The sequence below is a fragment of the Pteropus alecto genome, unplaced genomic scaffold (genome assembly GCF_000325575.1).
Source record: "Pteropus alecto unplaced genomic scaffold, ASM32557v1 scaffold20, whole genome shotgun sequence".
Lineage (NCBI taxonomy): Eukaryota > Metazoa > Chordata > Mammalia > Chiroptera > Pteropodidae > Pteropus > Pteropus alecto.
The window spans coordinates 9032500-9053379 of record NW_006436298.1 but is presented as its reverse complement, the minus strand read 5'-3'; the positions used below and the strand labels follow the sequence as shown (position 1 = coordinate 9053379).

At 36.0% G+C, this 20880-nt stretch overlaps 1 protein-coding gene across 8 annotated transcripts in view; it reads right to left on the bottom strand.

The window, feature by feature from the left end:
* Window positions 1–229: 229 nt before the first annotated feature.
* The window catches only part of ARHGEF28 (Rho guanine nucleotide exchange factor 28), a 264414-nt gene continuing 243763 nt past the window's right edge, over window positions 230–20880 (bottom strand). For all 8 annotated transcript variants that reach the window (XM_015590473.1, XM_025047883.1, XM_025047885.1 and 5 more), the window contains one exon: window positions 230–1414. In XM_015590473.1, coding sequence (XP_015445959.1) covers window positions 1251–1414 — 164 coding nt within the window. In that variant the 3' untranslated portion in view covers window positions 230–1250. The remainder of the gene's footprint in view (window positions 1415–20880) is intronic.

Below are 20880 nucleotides of genomic sequence, written 5' to 3'. Positions count from 1 at the left end.
GCCTACATGAAAATATATACAACCAGCAACTTTAAGGAGGAAAAAAACAAACAAAAAATGGAATCTGTGTGAATTCTTTTCTCTACCAATCATAGGTCTCTCCTGGTAAGTGTTGCCGTTCTGGGTGAATGTAGTACTCCTCTTTTATTTTCACTTTCATAAGGGGAGATTGTGTTTGTATGTGAAATGTGTATTTCACCATGGTCCTACACAATATATTATTTCAAAGTAAAATAGACAAGTACGAGATATTTATTGACACTGACTGAAATATATACAAGTATTTCTGAAGAACAAGCTGAAAACATTTTCAGGTTTATTTTCTCACACAAAGACCATATTACTCTGAAATCAGGATGTGCCAGCTTTACTTTGCGGAAAACCACATACCAGCAGTAAGCTTTGCCGAGAGCAGTTTTTATCCTTAAAGAACTGCAGGGCCGAGATGAGAGTGGTAGTTGTTGATGCTCCCGGGGCTGGCAGAGACAAGGCCAGTGGAAAGCAGCAAGGGCACTTACTGGAGTTTCATTATTTACATCAAAATTGACTTGCTGGGGTTTTGCCTCTGGGCTCTCTTGAAAGATGATGCTGAACTGTGGCTTGAAAAGCAAACAGTATTAGGACCAAGAAAGTGCTTCTGCAAAGTATCTGGCCCAGGTCGCAAGAGTCCAGATTGTGTCCATAGCAGAGTGGCCTCCTGGTCAGAGCAGTGACCAGACAGGATACATTGGGTTGCATGGTGAATGTGACAGATCACCGCCAGGAGTGACCCCTTAGATGTTCCAAAGAAATTAGTATGTAAAAACTAACCAAGAAAACGCCTTTCCCACATCTTCCTCTCTGCCTTTGGGGACACTGCAGCCACTCTCCATAATCAGCAGCTGTGATTGTGAAAGTTGGCCCATCTTGAATATCATGCTTCGTCTAGGTCTTACAAGGCATTTCAAAAACCAGATGATATAGGAAAAAATGCAATATAGAAACTAGAGTCAGAACTTTGAAAATATTTCTGCTTATTCAATTTCTCTTCCAGAAATCTGAAATTAGGTGTGATAAGTTAACAATTATACAAACAGAGCTGCTTTCAATAATTTAATTAGACTCATGCCCAAAAAAGGAACTTGCATGAAATATTAAATATTACTCTTAAAGTAATTTGGACATAGTCACATACACATCAGGAAAGGGAAAAACCAATCTCGCCAAAATGCCAGTGTTTTGTTTTGTTTAAAAAAATAATGACAACACTATTAAAGGTAAACAATATTTTCTTCAGCTCCATCTCCAGTTTCCCCTTCTTGTCTGGTCAATGTCTGTAGATTTAGCTTTGCTTCTGTTATAAACGTCGGCAGCTGAGGGCCGTGTGGATCTGAGTCATGGGGGCTTGTGAACTCAGTCCCAGAGACGTCCAAATCTGCAACAGACAAACAGCACAGGTCACAGACAAGACCCACAAAGCAGGTGAACTATGACTCCGAGTCAGCCATGGAGAGAATGGTGGAGTCCAGTGAGAAAGTAACAAAATAGATATCTAATATTTTAATCAATATCATTAAGATATATTTGGTTGTGTGTACAAATGTCTCCTGTAGCTAAAAATAATCTTTATAAAATACTTCTAGGGAAATGTCAAAGATCTTAGAAATACAGTATATATTCTATGTGCAATTAACTATATTTGCTTCTGCATAGCATTTTACCTTAGAAGATCTCAAAGTCAAGAACTGACCTCAAGACAAATAATGTATCTGGGATTTTATTGATACAGGCAAGGGGTGGGGAGAAAGGCACTGAAGGATGGCGACTCTTCAGCTTCGCCATTATGCAAATCTGTTAACGCCACACAAATCACTTAGCAAGTATACCCAGATTCCTAGGGAAAATCATTCCAATATCAACTATGACTGGGTTTATTTTTTTCTAGTTCCTTAGCAACAGCAGGGCATAGTCTATTCTCCCTTTTTCTGGTAAAACCCTCTAATATATGGTTTAAAGTAGAGGCGAAGAGGGTTTTGATCTGAAGAAAAGAGAGGCTCTTGCTGCAAATCATTTTCTCTGCATTTATTCCATGGACCATCCTTCCTGAGGCTTGGCTATATGGCAAAATTACAAATAATCAGCTTTGGTTGGAGCAAAATGTAGAGTATGCATGGAAACACAGGTGGAAAAGATGTATAGCCCTGAGGCCCATCTGCTCTTTTTTCAGTCTTTAACAAGAAGTCATTATAATCCTTGCCACATTTATTCAAAGCCTCTATTATTTAGATGGATACATATAACTGCTGGCATTCTAATAATAAAAACCCCTGTGACTTTCACCCTCTTCATAAGGATCTTTGGTTCTTAGAGAAGGAAGCAAGACCTGGAAGGAATGAGGAGCAAAATGTCCTCACAAGGCTCCATCTTCAGAGATGTGGCACCCTTTACTACACCTCCTTTCATCACTTCTCCCAATAGGAGGCAGAGCCAATGGGAGAGGAGTAACCAGGCTCATAGGAAGTAGACACAGGTCACCAGGAGGAGCTGACCCATGCCTCTGAAGCTGAGGAGGATCCCTGGGAGAGGAGGGATGTGAGGATGTACTCCACAGCTCTGCTCAAAGGTCAGGCTATCCCTGACTCTACATGCCAATGCGGCACAAAGAAAAAAATCCATTTACATTGAGATGACTTGATTCTACTGACCCGAATTCCAAATACTGTACCTTGAATACTGAGAACTCACTCACTACTGAAAATATATCTACCGAAGATGCCTCTAACTACCACCATGTATAGAATGCCTTTTCTGGGCACAGAATCTCTTCCAAGTCTTATCTCCCTCATTTAATCAGATAAACACAAAACCCCCCAGGCAGTGATCTCATTATCAGAGCAATCAATATAAATCAACCTACGATGTTCTCCATCCTATTTCACTGCATAGGGAGACAAAGTATGCCTCTGTGGCCACAAAACACTTTCATCATTTCAACTCCTTTTCTCAGCCATTGAATAAATAAGGCCATTTTACCTCTAAAAACAAATATTCCCAGTTTAACTACTGATGTTTAATATTACACATCCTTAAAAAACAAAACAAACAAAAAGCCCACACTTCAAAACTTCCACCTAGCAGATGTTGGCAGATTGGAAAAGAGTTCACCTAAGCTATTACAGTACTGCCTCCAAGCCTACAGAAGGTCCAGCCAAGGCACAAGAAATACCACATGGAAAATGAACAATCATCCATTGAATGAAGTGGTTGGGAGGTGATTGCTGACACATGTGACCATGCCAAGCACAATGGAAGCCCTTAATCCATGTAAGTTTCCTTCCTCTGGGGTGTGAAACCTTTAGCAAAGAATCCAAAATACTGGTGAATCTAAGTAACTGGGAAGTCCCTTTAATGGCTTCAAGAAAAGACTTGTTCAAAAACAGTCGAAGAACCAAATAAGTATCAGAAAGAATTCTTTTATCTGAAGTTAAATTTTGGGCCCTAATTCAGGAAGACAGAGAACCAAGAATGAATGGGCAGGGGGATGTGGAGGTAGAGAGGTAGAGAGGTAGAGAGGTAGAGAGAGGTAGAGAGAGGTAGAGAGAGGTAGAGAGAGGTAGAAGGAGGTAGAGAGAGAGAGAGAGAGAGAGAGAGAGTGTGTGTGTGTGTGTGTGTGTGTATGAGGGGGTATAGAGGTTTAATCAGAACTTTTTCGAATAAAAATAAAAACACAGAAGAAAAACATCGCTAGGTGAGAGTCTGCAAGACCCTAAAGTGAATGACCCACAATGTAATCCCAGTTGTACTAATAGAAGTGGCTGTGGTGTGTGTCACCTGGAGAACTCAATTTCCTTCTTCATGTTCCTTCTTGGTTTCTACCTGAACTATTTAGGCAAGGTCAGACAGTCTGTCTTTGAAATTAGAAACTGTTCTGTGATTTCTGATTTTATTACTCCATTTCAACCCTGGAAGAACTCCAGCACAGCAATTGTATATTTCTCAAGGTCAGCCACCTTTTTCCACACTTTTTACCCTAGAGAGTATGATCATCACACAGAACCCTAAACTCAAAAAACATTTGTTAAAATAAAACCTCACTGATTCAGAAAGCAGAATTCCTGGGAAGTAAAGTTAATCATCCAATTTGATCTGTGATCAAAACACCTATAAATTAGTGGACATAAAAACAGAATATCTCATTTTTTAATAAGAAATATTAAAACAATCATAATTTGGTCAACTAAAAACCAAATGCTACTACTAAAATGAAACAAAACTTCAAACTACAAAGAAACTTTCAACCTAGTGTCTTAATACAACATTCCCTCTTAGATGTAAAAGAAATAATGTGATTCTTATCATACTTCTGGAAACTAAACAGAGTGAACATTATGAACCTTCAAATAAGGACAAATGAGCTAAAATTCATAAAAGCCCCAAAGCCTGGTTAAACCAAATGGAGAGGTAGAATCTTGGTGCAGGGATTTTTTTCTATTTAACTTAACTTTCTTTCACATCCTAAAACTTCATCCTTCACAAGAAATTTCCTCAGACCCACTGTAGGGTCTGAGTTGGTCTTCTATCTGATATCAGATATCTATGTGGTATCTGATTTAGACAGTTCCCTAAATCGTCCTGTTTTTAGCCTTTAGTTGCAACCTGTTGGTTGACATTTGCATTTATCATTTTCACACTTTTCTCTGCTCATCAGCTGTTGGAATGTCAAATTATGAGGGGAGAGAATCTTAGGGCTGGGATGACATACAACTATAGAAATCAACTCTTGAAAAGCTGACACTAGCAGTAAGTACAATTGGCCTTTCCTTCCTCAGCTCACCATCATCACTATTCTATTCAGCCAACTGAATAAATTGATTATTTTCAAGACCAGACTATAAACTCAGGTACAAAATGCAGCCATGTGCCATGTTAAAAATGAAAAGTGCTGCTTCTTAAACTCATAAGTGAATGAAATCTCTTAAACCACAAGGTAAGATGTAACCTTGGGCAAATCATTTCCCTTCTCGGGGCTTCAATTCATAAAGGATTGAACTGAAATCATCGTTAAATAATCGTTAAGGCCTCTTAAACTTTTTATCCTCTGTGAGAATTTTTATATCTGTGTCTTGGCCAAGTGATTCACCAAATAATATTCCAGAAGTACAATAAATACACGCATTTTCAACTGCTTTACGCTCCAGAAATGCACATTATTAAGTTGTATTTAAAGTAATGTTTATGGGTGATTTCCAGACATGTTCCACTCCATCTTAAATCTTCCCAACAACACATGTTTGAGCCCACACATAGCACTCAATGATAGGATTTAGAAAGCTACCAAATAAGTGAAAGATAATGTCCATATTCCAAACGTGCACTTGACCTCCCCTTCAATGAAGAGCAAACTTAAGAGTAACTTGTAATAAAGAACAGATTTGTGAATCAAAAAGTGTTGTCTTTGCGTTTTAAGTTACTCTTTGCCTTTTTCTTTATTTCTGAAGAGAAAAACATTTTAAATCTTAATTTTTAAACCAAAGTTTTATTTAAATTTAAAAGTATCAGTATAATTTTCATCATGAACACCAACTATCAAGGTCTGCATTTAGCTCAACAGTGTGCCCAGGGACCAACACTCAGCAGCCCAGTGCTGCAAACAGGATGTTGAGTCTACTGTTGAGATCGTTGGTGATGCCTTGTTCAGCCCTCTCTGTATCTCATCCCATTCCATTCTCTCCAACAAAACTCACAAAAGAGAGGTTATTGTCTTCTGGGTCTTGGCTCTGTTGTTTATTTTAATGAAGGATTCTGACTTATATTTATTACTATATCCCTTGTGCATGTTCCTAAAATCAAAATTCGCACTTCTCTAAAATAACTGTACCTCAGAAAAATTTTGTCATTAATGTTCCAAGTCTGCAAAATAAAGTTGTATTCCCTATTTAATAATTGATTCATGCTTATACTGTGAAACATTTAAAAAATTGTTTCCTGATGGCATTACTGGCAATCACTATTTTTTCTCAGGAGCATGAACGCACATCATTTTCCTTTTAATGGAAAACACTTATTGCACAGAGCTCAAGGTATCTTCAGAGCAAAGGAATATTGGTCCCTGTCCCTTATTTTGCTCAATTCCATTTCCCACAGTGAGCCACAATAGGATGTGAGCCCTTGGCATGAAAACCACTCTGATATTTGAAAGCATGATCTCAATTAGTGTTATGATTCCCTTTACTATCCTTCATGATCTAATATTGCACCTGAAATAAAATAACGGAAGTGCGCTAGGCGGTGTATGTGTGTGTGCGCGCGCACACACGTGTGGTGTGCAAGTATAAATTTGTAACATAAGAAAGCAAACTTACTTTTAACTTGTGACTATTAGAGTTGGGCTTTATTTTCTTATCAGTAATTAACATATTTGGAATAACCTGTTGGTTATATAGGCGATGCTGACAAGAAACATAGCAACTGAAGCAACTGATGCAATGAAGGTGCAATTATATTAACACAAAGCATGTTATGATTTGTCAGTTCTGTTGTCTGAACTTTGATTTGTTCTCACACTCTTTTCTCCCCAGAAGGGTGCCCGTGTTAAGGAGTCGCGACCTGAACAACAACAAGCCCCAGGGGAGGATGGGGCAAGTGCTGCCACCTTCCCCTCTTCTTTGAGATGCATTTCAAAAACTGTTTCTTTCATTTAAAAAAAAAAAAGTGTGTTTCTCTAAACAGAATACTAATATGTATTAATGTTATAAGAATACAGTGGTCAAGTAAGCTGATGAAACTCTGGGTAAATAAAGTTTCTTTATTGACAGATTCCTTAGAACTTCAATAGGCTCACCTGTATTATAAATCTCTGAAAGGGAAAAACAATATGTGGCATTCCCTAAACTCATAAGGGTTTTCTCAGAGTGTACTTTGCAGTGTTGTGCTCCATGTAATGTATGTGGGGAATAGTGTACTAGAGAATGAGAAACCTAGACTAAGAGACAATAAATGACCAAGATGCCAGAATAACTCAGAGGTGGAAAGTTAGAAATAGGTGAAATTTTCCAAATTCAGAAACTCTTAGCCCTGTATATGTCTATATTGGCCCCAGCCAATAATCATCTATGGCTGCTAAAATCGTTTGGAGAAAACTGATGGGAAACTTTATAATGGATGGATCGAGTTGACAACATCTGAACCCTCAATCTTAATATCACGAAAAGAGAAACGGACATGGTAAGCCTCATGATGGAATGCAATAGAAAATATACAACATATATGTTGTACAATGTATGAAGATTTTTTCATGTCAAAAAATAAAGCCTGTATCTAGTCAAACATCAAATATCTATTCCCAACTATCAGTTGACAGGAAACATAAGGGCAGAAGAATATGTTAAATGACACCACGGGAATGTAATCAGCAAAATCTACACTGTAAAAAAATTTTCAAAAAAAAATTTCCAGGAAAAAAATGTTTTAAACAAACAACTTAGTCTTTTCAACAAATTCTAAGATTTTTTAAGGCAGGGAAACTTTAGATTAAGAGACTTTATGCAATTTTATTAACCAAAGTCACCCCCCATAAATTTAATAAAATTAAAAAGAGAGTTAAGATATATAAAAATCAAATGCAACATATGAAATTACTTGGATCTCAATTCAAATAAACCAAGGGAAAAAAATGAGAATTGAAGAAATTCAAGTACTGACAATATGATTTTAAGTAAAAATGGTCAATTTTTTAGTGTCATAATGATATTGTGATGTTAAAAAAATGAGTCCATATCTTTTCAAGAAAGATACTAAAATATTTTTGGATGAAATGATAGGATGTCCTGGATTTGCTTTAAGATAACCCAACCTAAGAAGAGAGGGAAAAGGGCACTGATGAACTAGAACTGGTCATGTGTTGGTAATTGTTAAAGCTGAGAGTTCATTAAACAATTCTCTCTTCTTGTGTATCTGTTTGAGATGTTTTATGATACATTTTTTAAAAAGGTCACAGCCTTCTATACAGTTGAACTATAAAATTATAAACGGTTCTCTGTTATTACAACGGCATGGCTTCTATATATCTGATATAAACGGAACACTGCGGCAATAAATTAGAAGCCTCCTCTGGATGCCAAGTATGTTTAGATCAATTTTAATGCAACTATATGACAAGTCATTGGGAAGTGGCATGTATATCTCGAAAGATACACAATTTGTCTGAGCATATTTCATAAAATAGATGAGGTTCATTTGAGTTTACAATGATCCATAAAAAATGATGCAGATTCATGTATAGACTTTACTCTTGCCTGAGAAATCTAACATTGCCTATGTAATAAATAATTCAGAAAAAAAGCTCATTTTATACCCTGAATACATTTGTCCATGGCAATGAATTGATAAGGATTCTCTTGGAATTTGGATTCCTATTCTTATAAAATTAAAAAGTAACATTTAAGAAATAGGAAGTAAAAAGCAGAATAATAATATCAAAGGAAATTTCAGTTCATAATAATAGCAGGTGTTAATATATATTGTCAAAAGGATGAATGAATTAATGAATACCTGATTCAAAAATTCTACCTACTCTAAACAGAGCTGTAGGAATCACCAATTTGAAATTCTTATGTTTAGAAAGTACTTTAAATTTTTATTTAGTCTAATCCTTGTCTTCTCAGCAGAATTAAACTGAAAATCAAGATAAAATTGTTTTATAGGGCTTCTCTGATTAAACCACTAATATTATTTGACCTTGATTGGAGCATTCCATTCAATCCTCACCAACTCACAATGGTAGATGTACTATGGAATGACAAAACGCCTAAAACCGACAAAGAGACAAACCTAACCTGAGAACAGAGCACAACTCAGGAACACAGGAAGCTGAAGAAAAAAATCATAATTAATATCTTCAAAGAGATATTTAAAAAATATTTCAGCCACAAAACAAAAATAAAATTCCATAAAATAAGAACTTCAAGAGAACAAGAGAAAATATCTTAGAAATTAAAATATATTAGCTGAATTAAAAATAAAAATCAATAGAATAGTAGGAAGTTAAGGACAAGAAAACCTCCCAGAAAGTAGAACAAAGACATGAAAAAATAGAAATAAAAGAAAAAAAAACTGAAAAATCAGAGGGTCCAAGAGGTCTAACTTATGTCTGGAAATAGTTCCAGTAAGATAAAAATGAAGAGAAGCAATTTTTTTAAAGAAAATGAAAATTTCCCGGAATCGAAGAAAATACATCTCTAGATTAAAAGAGACTAATGAATAACAAATAAAAAATGATTTTAACAAAAGACCACACTAAGGCATATTATAAAATTCATCTAAGAAGGGATAACAAGATAATTAATTCTAAAGGCTTCCAAAAAGCAAGAACAGGTCACAAAGGATTAGGAATCGTAATGGCATCAGACTTCTCAACAGCAACCCTGGGAAATGGAAGAATCAGATCTTTCAAAATAACTTTTGATCCAGAATTCTAAGCCCAGATATATTATAAAAACCAAGTATAAAAGTGGCAAAAATAAATGAAAAAGATACCTGAACTAATTTGGGAAAAAATTTGCTTTCATTACACCTTTTCTTAAGGAATTTGGAGATATACTCCACCAAATAAAGAAATATACCATTATAGATGAAGAATGGGATTGAGAACATAGGGTCCAACACAGGAGAAAAGTGAAGGGATGCCCCAGGTGACAGCTACATAGCAGGTCTTGAGAGTAACACATCCGTATTGGAACAGGAGGACAAAGGATCCTGAAAGCGAAATTTTCAGGCACGAAAATGAAACCGATAGATATTGAATGTGCTGGGTATGTGTAAAAGAATATTGATCAATTATTGAGAGGGGTATAAAAGCTTTGAAGGAAAACACAGTGGGAGGTATGGAAAAAATAAGCAAATTAGAAAATCAGGCAGATGGTTAAAGTCTCAGTAAAACAGAACATAATAGTAACAACATTAAGTAGCTTCTGCACATGCAATTGATTTTTCTTCATCTTGAAAGAGATGAGCTCTTGCAAATGTCCATTTCCGATCTTAAAGTTTCCACATATAACTGTAAATATTTCTCTGAAAACCACTTCTCAAAGTACAAAATATAGCGAGTACATTCAAAAAAGAATTAATGTGTCTATATAATTAAGAGTAGACACTTAAAATTCCAAAATTTGCTGTTAAAAAAAAACAAAACAAAACTTTATGAACAGGCAATTCACAGAAGAGGAAAGCTAAAAAGCTAATAGTAATAAAAAAAAAAAGATACTAAATCTCACTGGTAATTAGAGAAGTACAAATTGAAAGAATGAGTTACCATTTCATACCCATGATATTGGCAAAAATTTAGAAGCCTAACAGTATTAAGTATTGGGGATAAACTAGAGAAATTGAAACTCTCAAATGTAGTTGCTAGAAGTGATATACAACTCTACCAAGAAATCAGTAATACTTGGCAAAACCAAAGACATCTCTGCTACTTCTAGGTGTTATAATCTACATAAATTCATTCATGTGCACAAGGAGAAATGCATAAAAGGATGTTTACTGAGAATCATTTGTAATAGGAAAAAAATTGGAAACATTCTAATTGCTCATTAGTAGGGCAATAAATATACTGGTGTTTATTCATATAATAGAATAGTATACAGCAGTTTAAAATGAACTATTTGTGCTGCATGTGTGAATACGCACATTGAGTGAAAAAAACAAGTTGCAAAAGACACACATATCACATATATATACACATATAGAGAGAGAGAGAAGGAGGTAGGGGAGGAGAAGAGAGGAGGGAGGAGAGGGGAGAAGAGGAAGAAGGAGGGAAGAGAGGAAAAGGAAGAGGGGAGGGGAAGGGAGGAAGAAAAGAGTGGGGATGGGAGGGGAGATGTAGGTTACTTAAATGTTAAAAACAAAAAATATATTGTTTATGTATACAGATATATGCAGCGATAGCATGTAAACATACTGTGGAAATAATAGACAATAACTATAGGGTATTGGCTAACTCTAAATAGGGGGAGAAAAAGATAAGGGAGAGGAATTTCACATCTAACATTTCTTTAAAAAAAAAAAAAGACAAAGAGATATCTGAAGCAAATATGGCAAAATGTTAACATTTGTTAAATGCATGCCTGATATATATTTTCTATGCTGTTCTGTAAGTTTGAAATTTTTCATAATTAAAACTTTTATATTAAAAATGCATTAAAATATATAGCAACCAATTGTAATATGTAGTCTTAATTTGGATCTTGAGTTAAAAAAACAACCTGGAAATTTAAATACTAACTATATGTTGATATTATTGAATTTTTGTTAACTTTTTTCTTGGTGTGATAAGCTTAAAAAAAGAGAGTCTTATCTTTTAGAGATATATACTGAAATGTTATAGATCAATAAATGTTTACACATGAGTTTTAGATATTGCTTCAGAATAATATGAGGCGGGGGGAGTAGGAGTCTAGATGAAACAAGACTGGCCATAAGTTCCTACATTTTTGAAGCTGAGTGATGGTACATGTGTGGTTGTTATAATCCTCTGTTTAGTTTCTTACATGATTGAAATTATCCATAATACATTCAGGTACACAAAAAAGCTGCCAAGTTCTATTTTAAAATCAAAACAAATTAAGATATTCAAATCTTGGAGTCCTTGTTAAAAAGCAGGGACAGCTTTTTAAGGGTGCACTGAACGAAACGACACGTAGGTTTCCAACTACAGGGACAGGGCAGTATTTTCATGGCACTGAATTCCTCTGAAGGGAGTACAGACTCAGAACCTCTACTTACCGTGCCAGAAAAGCCGACCTTCTGGAAACTGCCAGCTGCATGACCCTACCCACGTTGAAAGAATTATGCCTCTCATTTTGCTGAGAGAAGAAAAATTGAATTCATTTCTCTGCTGGTGAATAATGCAGGAAATCAACCTAGGAATTTTAATGCTGCATTTACTTCTTACTGGTTCAGTAGAGGGAATAGCAGCTGTTCAAATTCTTAAGCATAGAAGATTCAGTGTTTTTCTTTAAACCAGAAGAAGGCAAGTAATTAGATCAAATACACCCAAGCTAATTAGTCCTACCTACTTCTTAATAATTATGTTATTACCAGACTTAAAAAAAAAAGTCATCCAAATCTTTAAAGGTCTCAGATGAGTGTATTTTTTTTCTTGATCAACTATAAAACTATGAGATGTCAAAGAACTTACACAACATTTCTGTTCTGAGAACCTGATATTTACAGTTTTCAGAGAAACATAGAATTCTCTTTTTAAAAATAAGAAACATTATTTTCATAATTCTTATTTGTTTGAAAATAATATTTGCCAAGAAAATAAACTCTGAAATATCTTTTCCGACTGCAGCCTTGAGTTTATATGATTATAATGATTATTTAAAAAAAGTACAACATAACATATATAAAATGTTTTGTTCAACGCAGATTTTTATGTCCTTGGCATTCTTTTCACATTTATATTATCAGAGTAAACATTATTATACTACATTTCTGAAAATTAAACTTAAATATTTTTAGAAATAGTACAAGAAGTAGGCAGTTTGTAGAGCAGAGGCAAAATTAGGATTTTAAACTATCGAAAGGACAATCTAAAGAGAATGCATATATCACAGAATAAACTGCTTTACTCCTTAAAAGCTATTTCTCCCTATAGGTAATGATTTTAAATTGTCTTATGCATACAAATGTCATATGAAGCTACTTCAGCTGTTAATGTTTATACTTCCTGACATGTGACGTATGACTAACTGGAGCTTAAAGAAAGGTAATTTTCCTTTATCAGGTGACACGAATTCCTAAGTTTGCACAATATCCTCCATCTTTTAGACAAATCTCTTTCTTCTGTAAACGATCCTCAAGAAGGAGCCATAGCATTGCCATATAATTTAACTTTTCTTTAGTGCACCAAGAGCAAGAATCATGTAAAGTAGCCTCAGTTACTCACTTAGTGACCAACAGCCCTCACTCCATCTAGACAGCTGAGGGCCAATTAAGCATGCTGTCCTGAGAAAGTCTATTCCCTCATAGAATAGGAAGATCCAGACACAGATAACTGCAATAAAAACAGGATGTCCTGCTCAGTGGCTAATGAATACTGCCCACAGCTGGACACCACTTCAGAGACCCCTCCAGAGAGACAGCTTCCAGATGCAATGGCCAGGACACACTTCAAAGAGATAGCATCTGAACTGAGCCTTGAAGGCTGACCAGGATGTCAACAGGAAGAGATGGCTTTGTGCAGAGATATTCTAAGTGGAGTTTGCCACTCTTGCAAAGGGGAGAAAATGCTAGATGCTGTAAGAAAAAAATTTGTCAAGTTTGGCTTAAATACGAGTTTGTGCCAGTGAATAAAGCAGGAAGGGCATGCTAGAAGAATAGGTTGTGGACACTCTTGAATAGGAGTGTTCAGAGTTCTAACTCTAAGAGATAAGCTTGGCAGCTACTGGTGTTCAGGACCTTTGTATGGTCCCATATCAACCTACATACTTGGTTTCATCTGCATTATTGCCACACTGAAACACGAGATTTAGTTCCAGCAGTCGGGTGAAACAGGAGAACTGCATTGCCCCTCTTTTTCTCTTGCCTGGAATGAGCCCACATTTAGCCCATCAGGTATTCATTCCTCTGATGGAACAAGATCTTTCCTCAGCACCCAGGAAGTTTATAGTCTGTACGATCACTTCAAAAACTGTTTCAGTTGCTTAAAAGTTAAATCAACACCTATTCTAGGAGCAATTCTACCCCTAGGTATTTATCCAAGAGAAATGAAAACATAATTCACAAAAAGCCTTGTATAAGAATGTTCACAGAAGCTTTACCCATAACTGCCAAAAAACTTGAAATAAGCCAGGTGTTCATCAAAAGAAGAAAAGTAACTGTGGTAAACTCATCAATGCAAGATTATTCAGTAAGAAAAGAGAACCAGCTATGGATTCATGCAACACCATGGATTCATCTCAAAAGTAATATGCTGAGTGAACAAAACTGGACGCAAAAAGATGCATCGTGTCTGATTCCATTCTGGAATAAGCAAAATTAACCTGTGGTGATGGAAAGCAGATAACTAGTTGCTTCTGGCAGTGTGTGTGGGGGGGGGGAGGGGGACAGGGGGTGAGTTTGGATAGGAGTATAAGAAAACTTTCTGGAGTAATAGAGACATTCTGTGCCTTGATATTCTTTTCACAAAACAAACTGAATAATAGAGTTAATATCTGAGCATTTCACTGTATGCAAATTATATCTCAATCAATAAACTATATAAAGCATCTTTCAAAAGGAAAAAATGTGACAATATATAGTGGAAAGTAGTAAAAGGGTCTACTGGACACCTCAGAACCACAGAGGAGAGGCTCTGAACCCACACTGAGAGGGTCTGGATAGAGTCTGGAAGAAAGCAACCCTGGAGCTAAGTCTGGAAAGAGGAATAAGAGTTAATATTATTCACAAAAGGAATTGAATAAAAGATGAAGAAGATATTCTTAACAGAGGAAATAGATGTACAAAAGGTGGGGGGCTGGTCTTTCGCATAACTGAGAGTTCATATGACTGGACCACAGGATAAGAAAGGACGGAGCAGTATGAGTTGCAGCTGAGCAATCAGGCCTCCACGCCCAAGCACAAAACCTCCTGTGCTTCAACAGGGATGACAGGGATGACTGGCTTCAGTACACGGCACGTCTGAATAAGCCCAAGAAAGCTGACCTAGACAAGCCCTAAGAGGACTGGACATGACCCCTTATCCACAGGCCCAAACGCTAGCCTGGGGCTAAACAAAACTCTATCTTAAATTCATCAGGTTAGATTTGGTTTTTAAAAGACAACCCATGTGATAAATCATGTTGGGATGTGTCATTTGGATTTCAACTGTTACCAGGGGAGAAAAAAAATATATTTGAAGGGTGTGCCACAGGCACGAATTAATTTCAACATCCACGTACATCAGTGTTTTTTCCAGTGTACTTCGGGAAACGGCCCTGCAAGATGCTGGAGAAGAGGATGCTGTGGTTAAATAGGTGTGGAAAGGGCCACTTTTGGAGACTCACAGTACACGTGGGCAAAATAAAAGTTCTGAAAAAGTTGTGTAGTCCCGAAACCAGAATTTCCCAATATTATCTGGCTATGGGAACTTTTTATCATGTAAAACCTAATCATAGCCAGAATTGTGGAACATTTGTTGAGAAGTGCCTTCTTAAATAATACCCAGATGAGACATAGTAAGTCTTTCAGTTCACCAGAGCAACCATTTTTGAAGCAGTCCAGTGGCTCAAGTGACCCAAGGCACTTCCTAATAATTTACCCCTTTTCTTAACACAAGGTAAAACAGTGACAGTGATAATAACTATGTCTGTTGAGCACTTCCAAAGTTCTAAGCATTTTATGTATTGTCTTACGTAATTTTCCTACCACTACAAAATAGATACTATCAGAAATCTAATTCTACAGATGAGGAAACATACACGAAGTAAGTTTAAATACTCGCTTAAAATTTCACAAGTAGTACTACAATGAGATATCACCTCACACCTGTCAGAATGGCCGTCATCAATAAATCAAAGAACAACAAATGTGGGTGACGATGTGGAGAAAAGGGAACCCTCGCACACTATATTTGGTGGGATTGCAAATTGGTAGAGCCGTTATAAAAACCGGTCTGGAGGTTCCTCAGAAAATTAAAAATGGATATACTTTTTGACCCAGCAATTTCACTTCTGGGTATTTATCCAAAGAAAACCAAAACAATTCATAAAGATCTATACACCCCTATATTCATGGCAGCACAATTTACAATAGCCAAGATATGGAAGCAACCTAAATGCCCATCAACAGATGATTGGATAAAGAAGTTATGGGTTGGGGGTGCTGGAAGAAAGGAGTGAAGGGTTAAAGAAGTACAAATTAGTAGTTGATAGATGGTCACAGGGATGGAGAGCACAGCATAAGGAATGCAGTTAACAGTAATGCAATGGCTAGATGTAGAGCCAGAGAAGAGAAAGCAATCAGGGGGATCATTTTATAAACTATATAAATGTCTAACCAATGCACTGGATACTTGACACTAATAATAAAATTAAAAATAAAATTCTTAGGTAGTCTGTGACAGAGCTGGTATCTGAACCCAGACAATTTCCAAGCCTTCTACCTTAACCCCTATGCTAGTCAGCCATCTCCAGAGTTCAGTATTAATCAGGTGCATCCCTTCATGCATTCATTTGTTCACCTGTTCATTTATTCATTCATTCAAATCCCTCACTTAAACCTGAAGTACCGATGAATTTGTGTAAAAGTTCATTACATTGGATAAGTATGTTTTTAGTCTGTTTTTGCTGAAACTTGGTTTAGGAGGTGGGAAAAAGTGGGTTCTTTACCTTTTTACCTTTGAATGACAGGAAAATATTACGTTACCTACTTTCCTCACAGGAACATGTCTGGTCTTGGTCATTCTGGTCAAAAATAGTATTTGCCAAGTAGGTTTCAACAAAAATGGACTTTCTGGGTCACTTTTGATTCAGTTATTTAATCGAGCCTTTTATGAAATACACTTTCTGAAATTTTCCTGAACATATATTCTCAAGGGTAGCCACTGGTCTTTCTAAAAAACATGAAAATAATCATATTCAAAAATCTGAAAATCATCACCCATAACCATTACCAGAACTGTAAATCTGTAGAAGTACTATAAATTTATAGAAGTACTATAAGTTTGCTTGAGAAAATAAATATTTTACCCTTAAGTTCACTGTGATTTATAAAAATAAAAATTTAATTGTGTTTTTATGTGAGTCAGTGGGTGTGTCTAGGGTGTGTGTGGGTGTACCTGAATATCTTAAGTACCACAGTAAGCTAGAGATTGAACTGACAAACTAATCTGCCATATCTATATATCAATATATCTATGTCTCTTATCTGACAAATACAAAGAGGAAACATTCTAATGTACTGGCTGCAGCATTTGCAAAAATATTTCCATATTCTTACCAAGAGCAATGATAACTTTTTAGAGGATAATTTTAATGTAATTTTTTCAGTACTTCCTTTGCTTTCAGGCTTACACAGTTCACATTCAGGCTTTCCCTCCCATGTCCATTAAGATCTCTCAGAGCAGAGAAAGCTCAGAAAAGATGAATTTACTATTTGATCTTTCACAATCCTTCTCCTCAGGCTGCTTGTTCGGCATAAAGTAACTTAAAAAAATATTTTTAAAAATCTATGTAGTTAGTTAAGTCAAGTACCCTAAAAGAAAGCTGACCCCCTCCCCCTTGGAGTATTACTCATTCTCCTTTCAAGGGGGATGTAATTCCAGTTCACAGTCCCCAGGGAGACATCAGTGTGCAACTGCACTTTCTCACACCGGAGCCTGAACGCAAAATATGGCCTCATTACTACACACCGACTAACAGACCATCACATTTTGGCCAAAATGTTCATTGTGCTTTCTCCCTCCAAGCTATGTGCCAATGAAAAGTAGTTTGCATATGCAAAACTTTGTGAGTGTATTTTAGAGCTCACAATGAACAGAAGCATTAAGCATCTAAAAATATAGGCTGAGCTCTACTTGGGTATAATCTGTCATGCCAATCTGGATAAATTAACAAGTAATCAAAAATAGCACAATTTTGGTAGGAATAAATTCATCAAGAGTCAGAAGTTTAACCTACTCATTGGAAATAGTACAGCTTTGAAAACCTTTAGTTTCTTAAAAGAGTGTTCATTGTAATCAGATGGAATATATATTAAGCTTCCATATTCTTGTTACAAGAACATCCCCAAAACATAGCCATATGGAAGTGAGAAAAGACAACACAATATACATATTTTTAGGCTTATATAATTTTAAGAATATGTAATAGCTCCATATTTACTATGCTAAAATAAGAAAAAAAATCCAGCATAGCTAAATAGTTAACTGCAAGGGTGCATCTGAAATGACAAGAATACAAGCCAAAGATCCTAAACACGCAGATTCCAGAAGCTTTTGGCAAAGCTAAGTATGTGAAACCTCCTTGACTTCTAATATGATACCATCCCATCTTCTGCCATCTGCCTCTAGCAAATGTCAGTGTATTCCCTAGGTGAAAACATGCTCCCTTTCTGAATCATTCCTACAAAGACTCCCCAAAATATGGCCTACTGCAGTTGAGCATGACTGCACTGAATTCAGGGGGAAAAGACAAAATTATAGCCTTCTTTCAGTGATTCCAAAGAATCAAGAATTCCCTTGTCAAAATGACCAGTGTCTAAATTGAATGAGGCGAACATTTACAGACTTCTATTCTGATTGCCCAGTAAAGGGCCAAGCTGTCTTTAAGAAATGGGAACTCTAAAACTCAATATATAAGAAAGTACTGAGACTTCCAAGGACATGTTAGGAAACAATGTTAAAATCACCTTCTCATTCAGGGTTTCACATGAAGAGGGCTTTGAGCATGTAATTCCTGTTTTTTGTTACTGGTAGATTTATGAGACTCAGAGTGCAATGCCCTTGTTGCAAAATCCTGTAAGATTAATTGATTGCAAATCATTGCACAGGGTGCCAAGATCACTGGTCGGAAACAGGTCATTAAATAAAATTAACTGTGCCAATGTTTTACTTGTAAATGTTTCTTCCAAAGCCTTACAGCACCATTCTTTCCAAAATGGCCTCGATTCATCAGAGAAGCAGAATCTCCTATATTTCTGGTGGATGACCCAAATATTCTATATTTAATCCAAACATTCAACATGTTATGTGATAGGAAGAAAAAGCTGTAGTGTAATGAAATTTGCACAGAGACCTGTGGAAAAGAGTCACCACAAAAATAATTCCGTACAGCTTTCCTGTGAAATTGTTCAGCAAAAGGCTCAGAGTCCTATCGCGTAACTGGAACCTTGTGAGACTACATTTTTCCTTAGGTAAATTTTCAAACCAAGCATTAACATATCAAATTAAATTGAATTAATATCTTATCCAGAAAGAGAATGGATACCCTAGCCCCTTATCCAAGGAAACTCAACAGTGATCTATCATGGCAAATTAACAGCTCCACATATCGAAACTCAGGCCCAGTCTTATTTATTACCTGGCTTGAAGTCTGAGCAGAACAACAGGACAAGACTCCCTCTTCCTGCCCCTCACCCCTGCCCCACTCAGCCAGCTGTGTCTGGGAATTGGCCAGCTGAGAACACATAAGTGCCTTTTAGTCAGTATGGGAAAAGCAAAAGAATATATTTTTTAAGATGCCACCACACTTAATTTTCATATTGCTATAATAAATATGTGATCTTTCAGGTAATATTTTATGACTGACAAGTAGGTCTTGCCAGGGAAATTGGTTCATATTCTAGGAGTGTATTTAACTAAACAGATACTAATTGTTTTGCCTGGGGAGATACACTGGACTGTTAAATAGGATTTAACAGAAGAAAAAGGATTTAAGAAAGTGTTTCAGTGATGTTGAGCTAGCTACTGTTTAATTTACTGGTATTTAATTTACTGGTGTTTGAGCTACTTTATGATTAAAAAAGAAATACCCTAGTGAACGGATAGGTTGACTAATAGTTATTAACAATTAAATGATAAATTGTTCGTGTCATCTTCCTAAAATGAAAGCAACGGATTCATTTCTACTTGTTTAGAATAAATTAAAGCATTTTATAGAGGACACATTTTAATTTCTTATTTGCTATATGGCCATATATGTACAATGTTCTAAATGGAAAAATAATTTATATAAAAAGATGCTCTCTGGAGTTGTACAAAGAGTACCTATACCAAACTGATAAATAGGACTGTACATCAGCAAATAATTGCATTTAACATTACTGAGGAAGAAAAGTTGGTAATTGTTAAAGTCTGCTACCTAGAATCCAGTAAGCCTTTAAAGGCAACCAATCTTGTAGTTACCCTGACATTTTAAGAATGCCATCTAACATACACCCATCTTACAAAAGGTTTGAAATTCACTCAATCCACTTTCCTAGCCTGAGGCACTCATCTAGTCTGCCTGTATTAACCACAATCATACTCCATAGTTCTATCTTTCCTGAACCTCTTCCACCGCCTCAGTAGAATCAAGCTGTGTGACTCAAGCTCACAATTGCTTTCATTTCCACTAAAGAATGCAAATCTTGACTCTCATTCAAGTCATAAATATTTATCAAATGTTCATTACATACCAAACACTGTGCCTGGTGCTTGTGACGGAGCAATTAAATAAGACACACATATTTCCCTGTGTCTATGAAACTTATTCTATAGTGGGGCAGACAAACATTATGGAATTGGCAGTTATTATTACCAGTTATCATAGTTGGAATTAATTAATAAGAGGTGCTTTCTGGTGATTCTGAACCTTGATTTTATATCAGTTTGTCTAGAACTAACAAGGACAGACTGATTCAGTATAACCAAACTCAAAAAGGATTAAGATCATAAACCAGAACACAATTTTAAAATTTAAAGTAAGAAATGGTTTAAACCAAAATATTTCTATTGGCTGTTCTTAGCATTTTCTTTCTGGTAAGAAAGCCTACTCAGAAAACCCAAGTACAATTGGAAGTTGTCCTGGGAGATATTGATCTAATACAATCAATGAGGGTTGAATGTTCTGTAGATATGGACACTCCACGTCCCAAATTGAGATGTTTGGTCGTGCTGCCAGAATATTTTTTACACTTGGTTCTAAAAACATGGTTGGCTGATGTAACTTCTTCCTCTATAGAAAGGAACATGGAAGAACAATGACGTGCTTTCAAGTACTTCCTTCCCAGGATAGCTTGGTGATATTAACAAACACCTCCTCTAAGACTGATATAGAAGGGTAGTTATCCTTTATAGTCTAATATATTTCCATTCTGAATAAAATATTCCCCAATTTACGGTCTTTTTTAAAATCTTATTTTAAACTCTTGGCTTCCTGC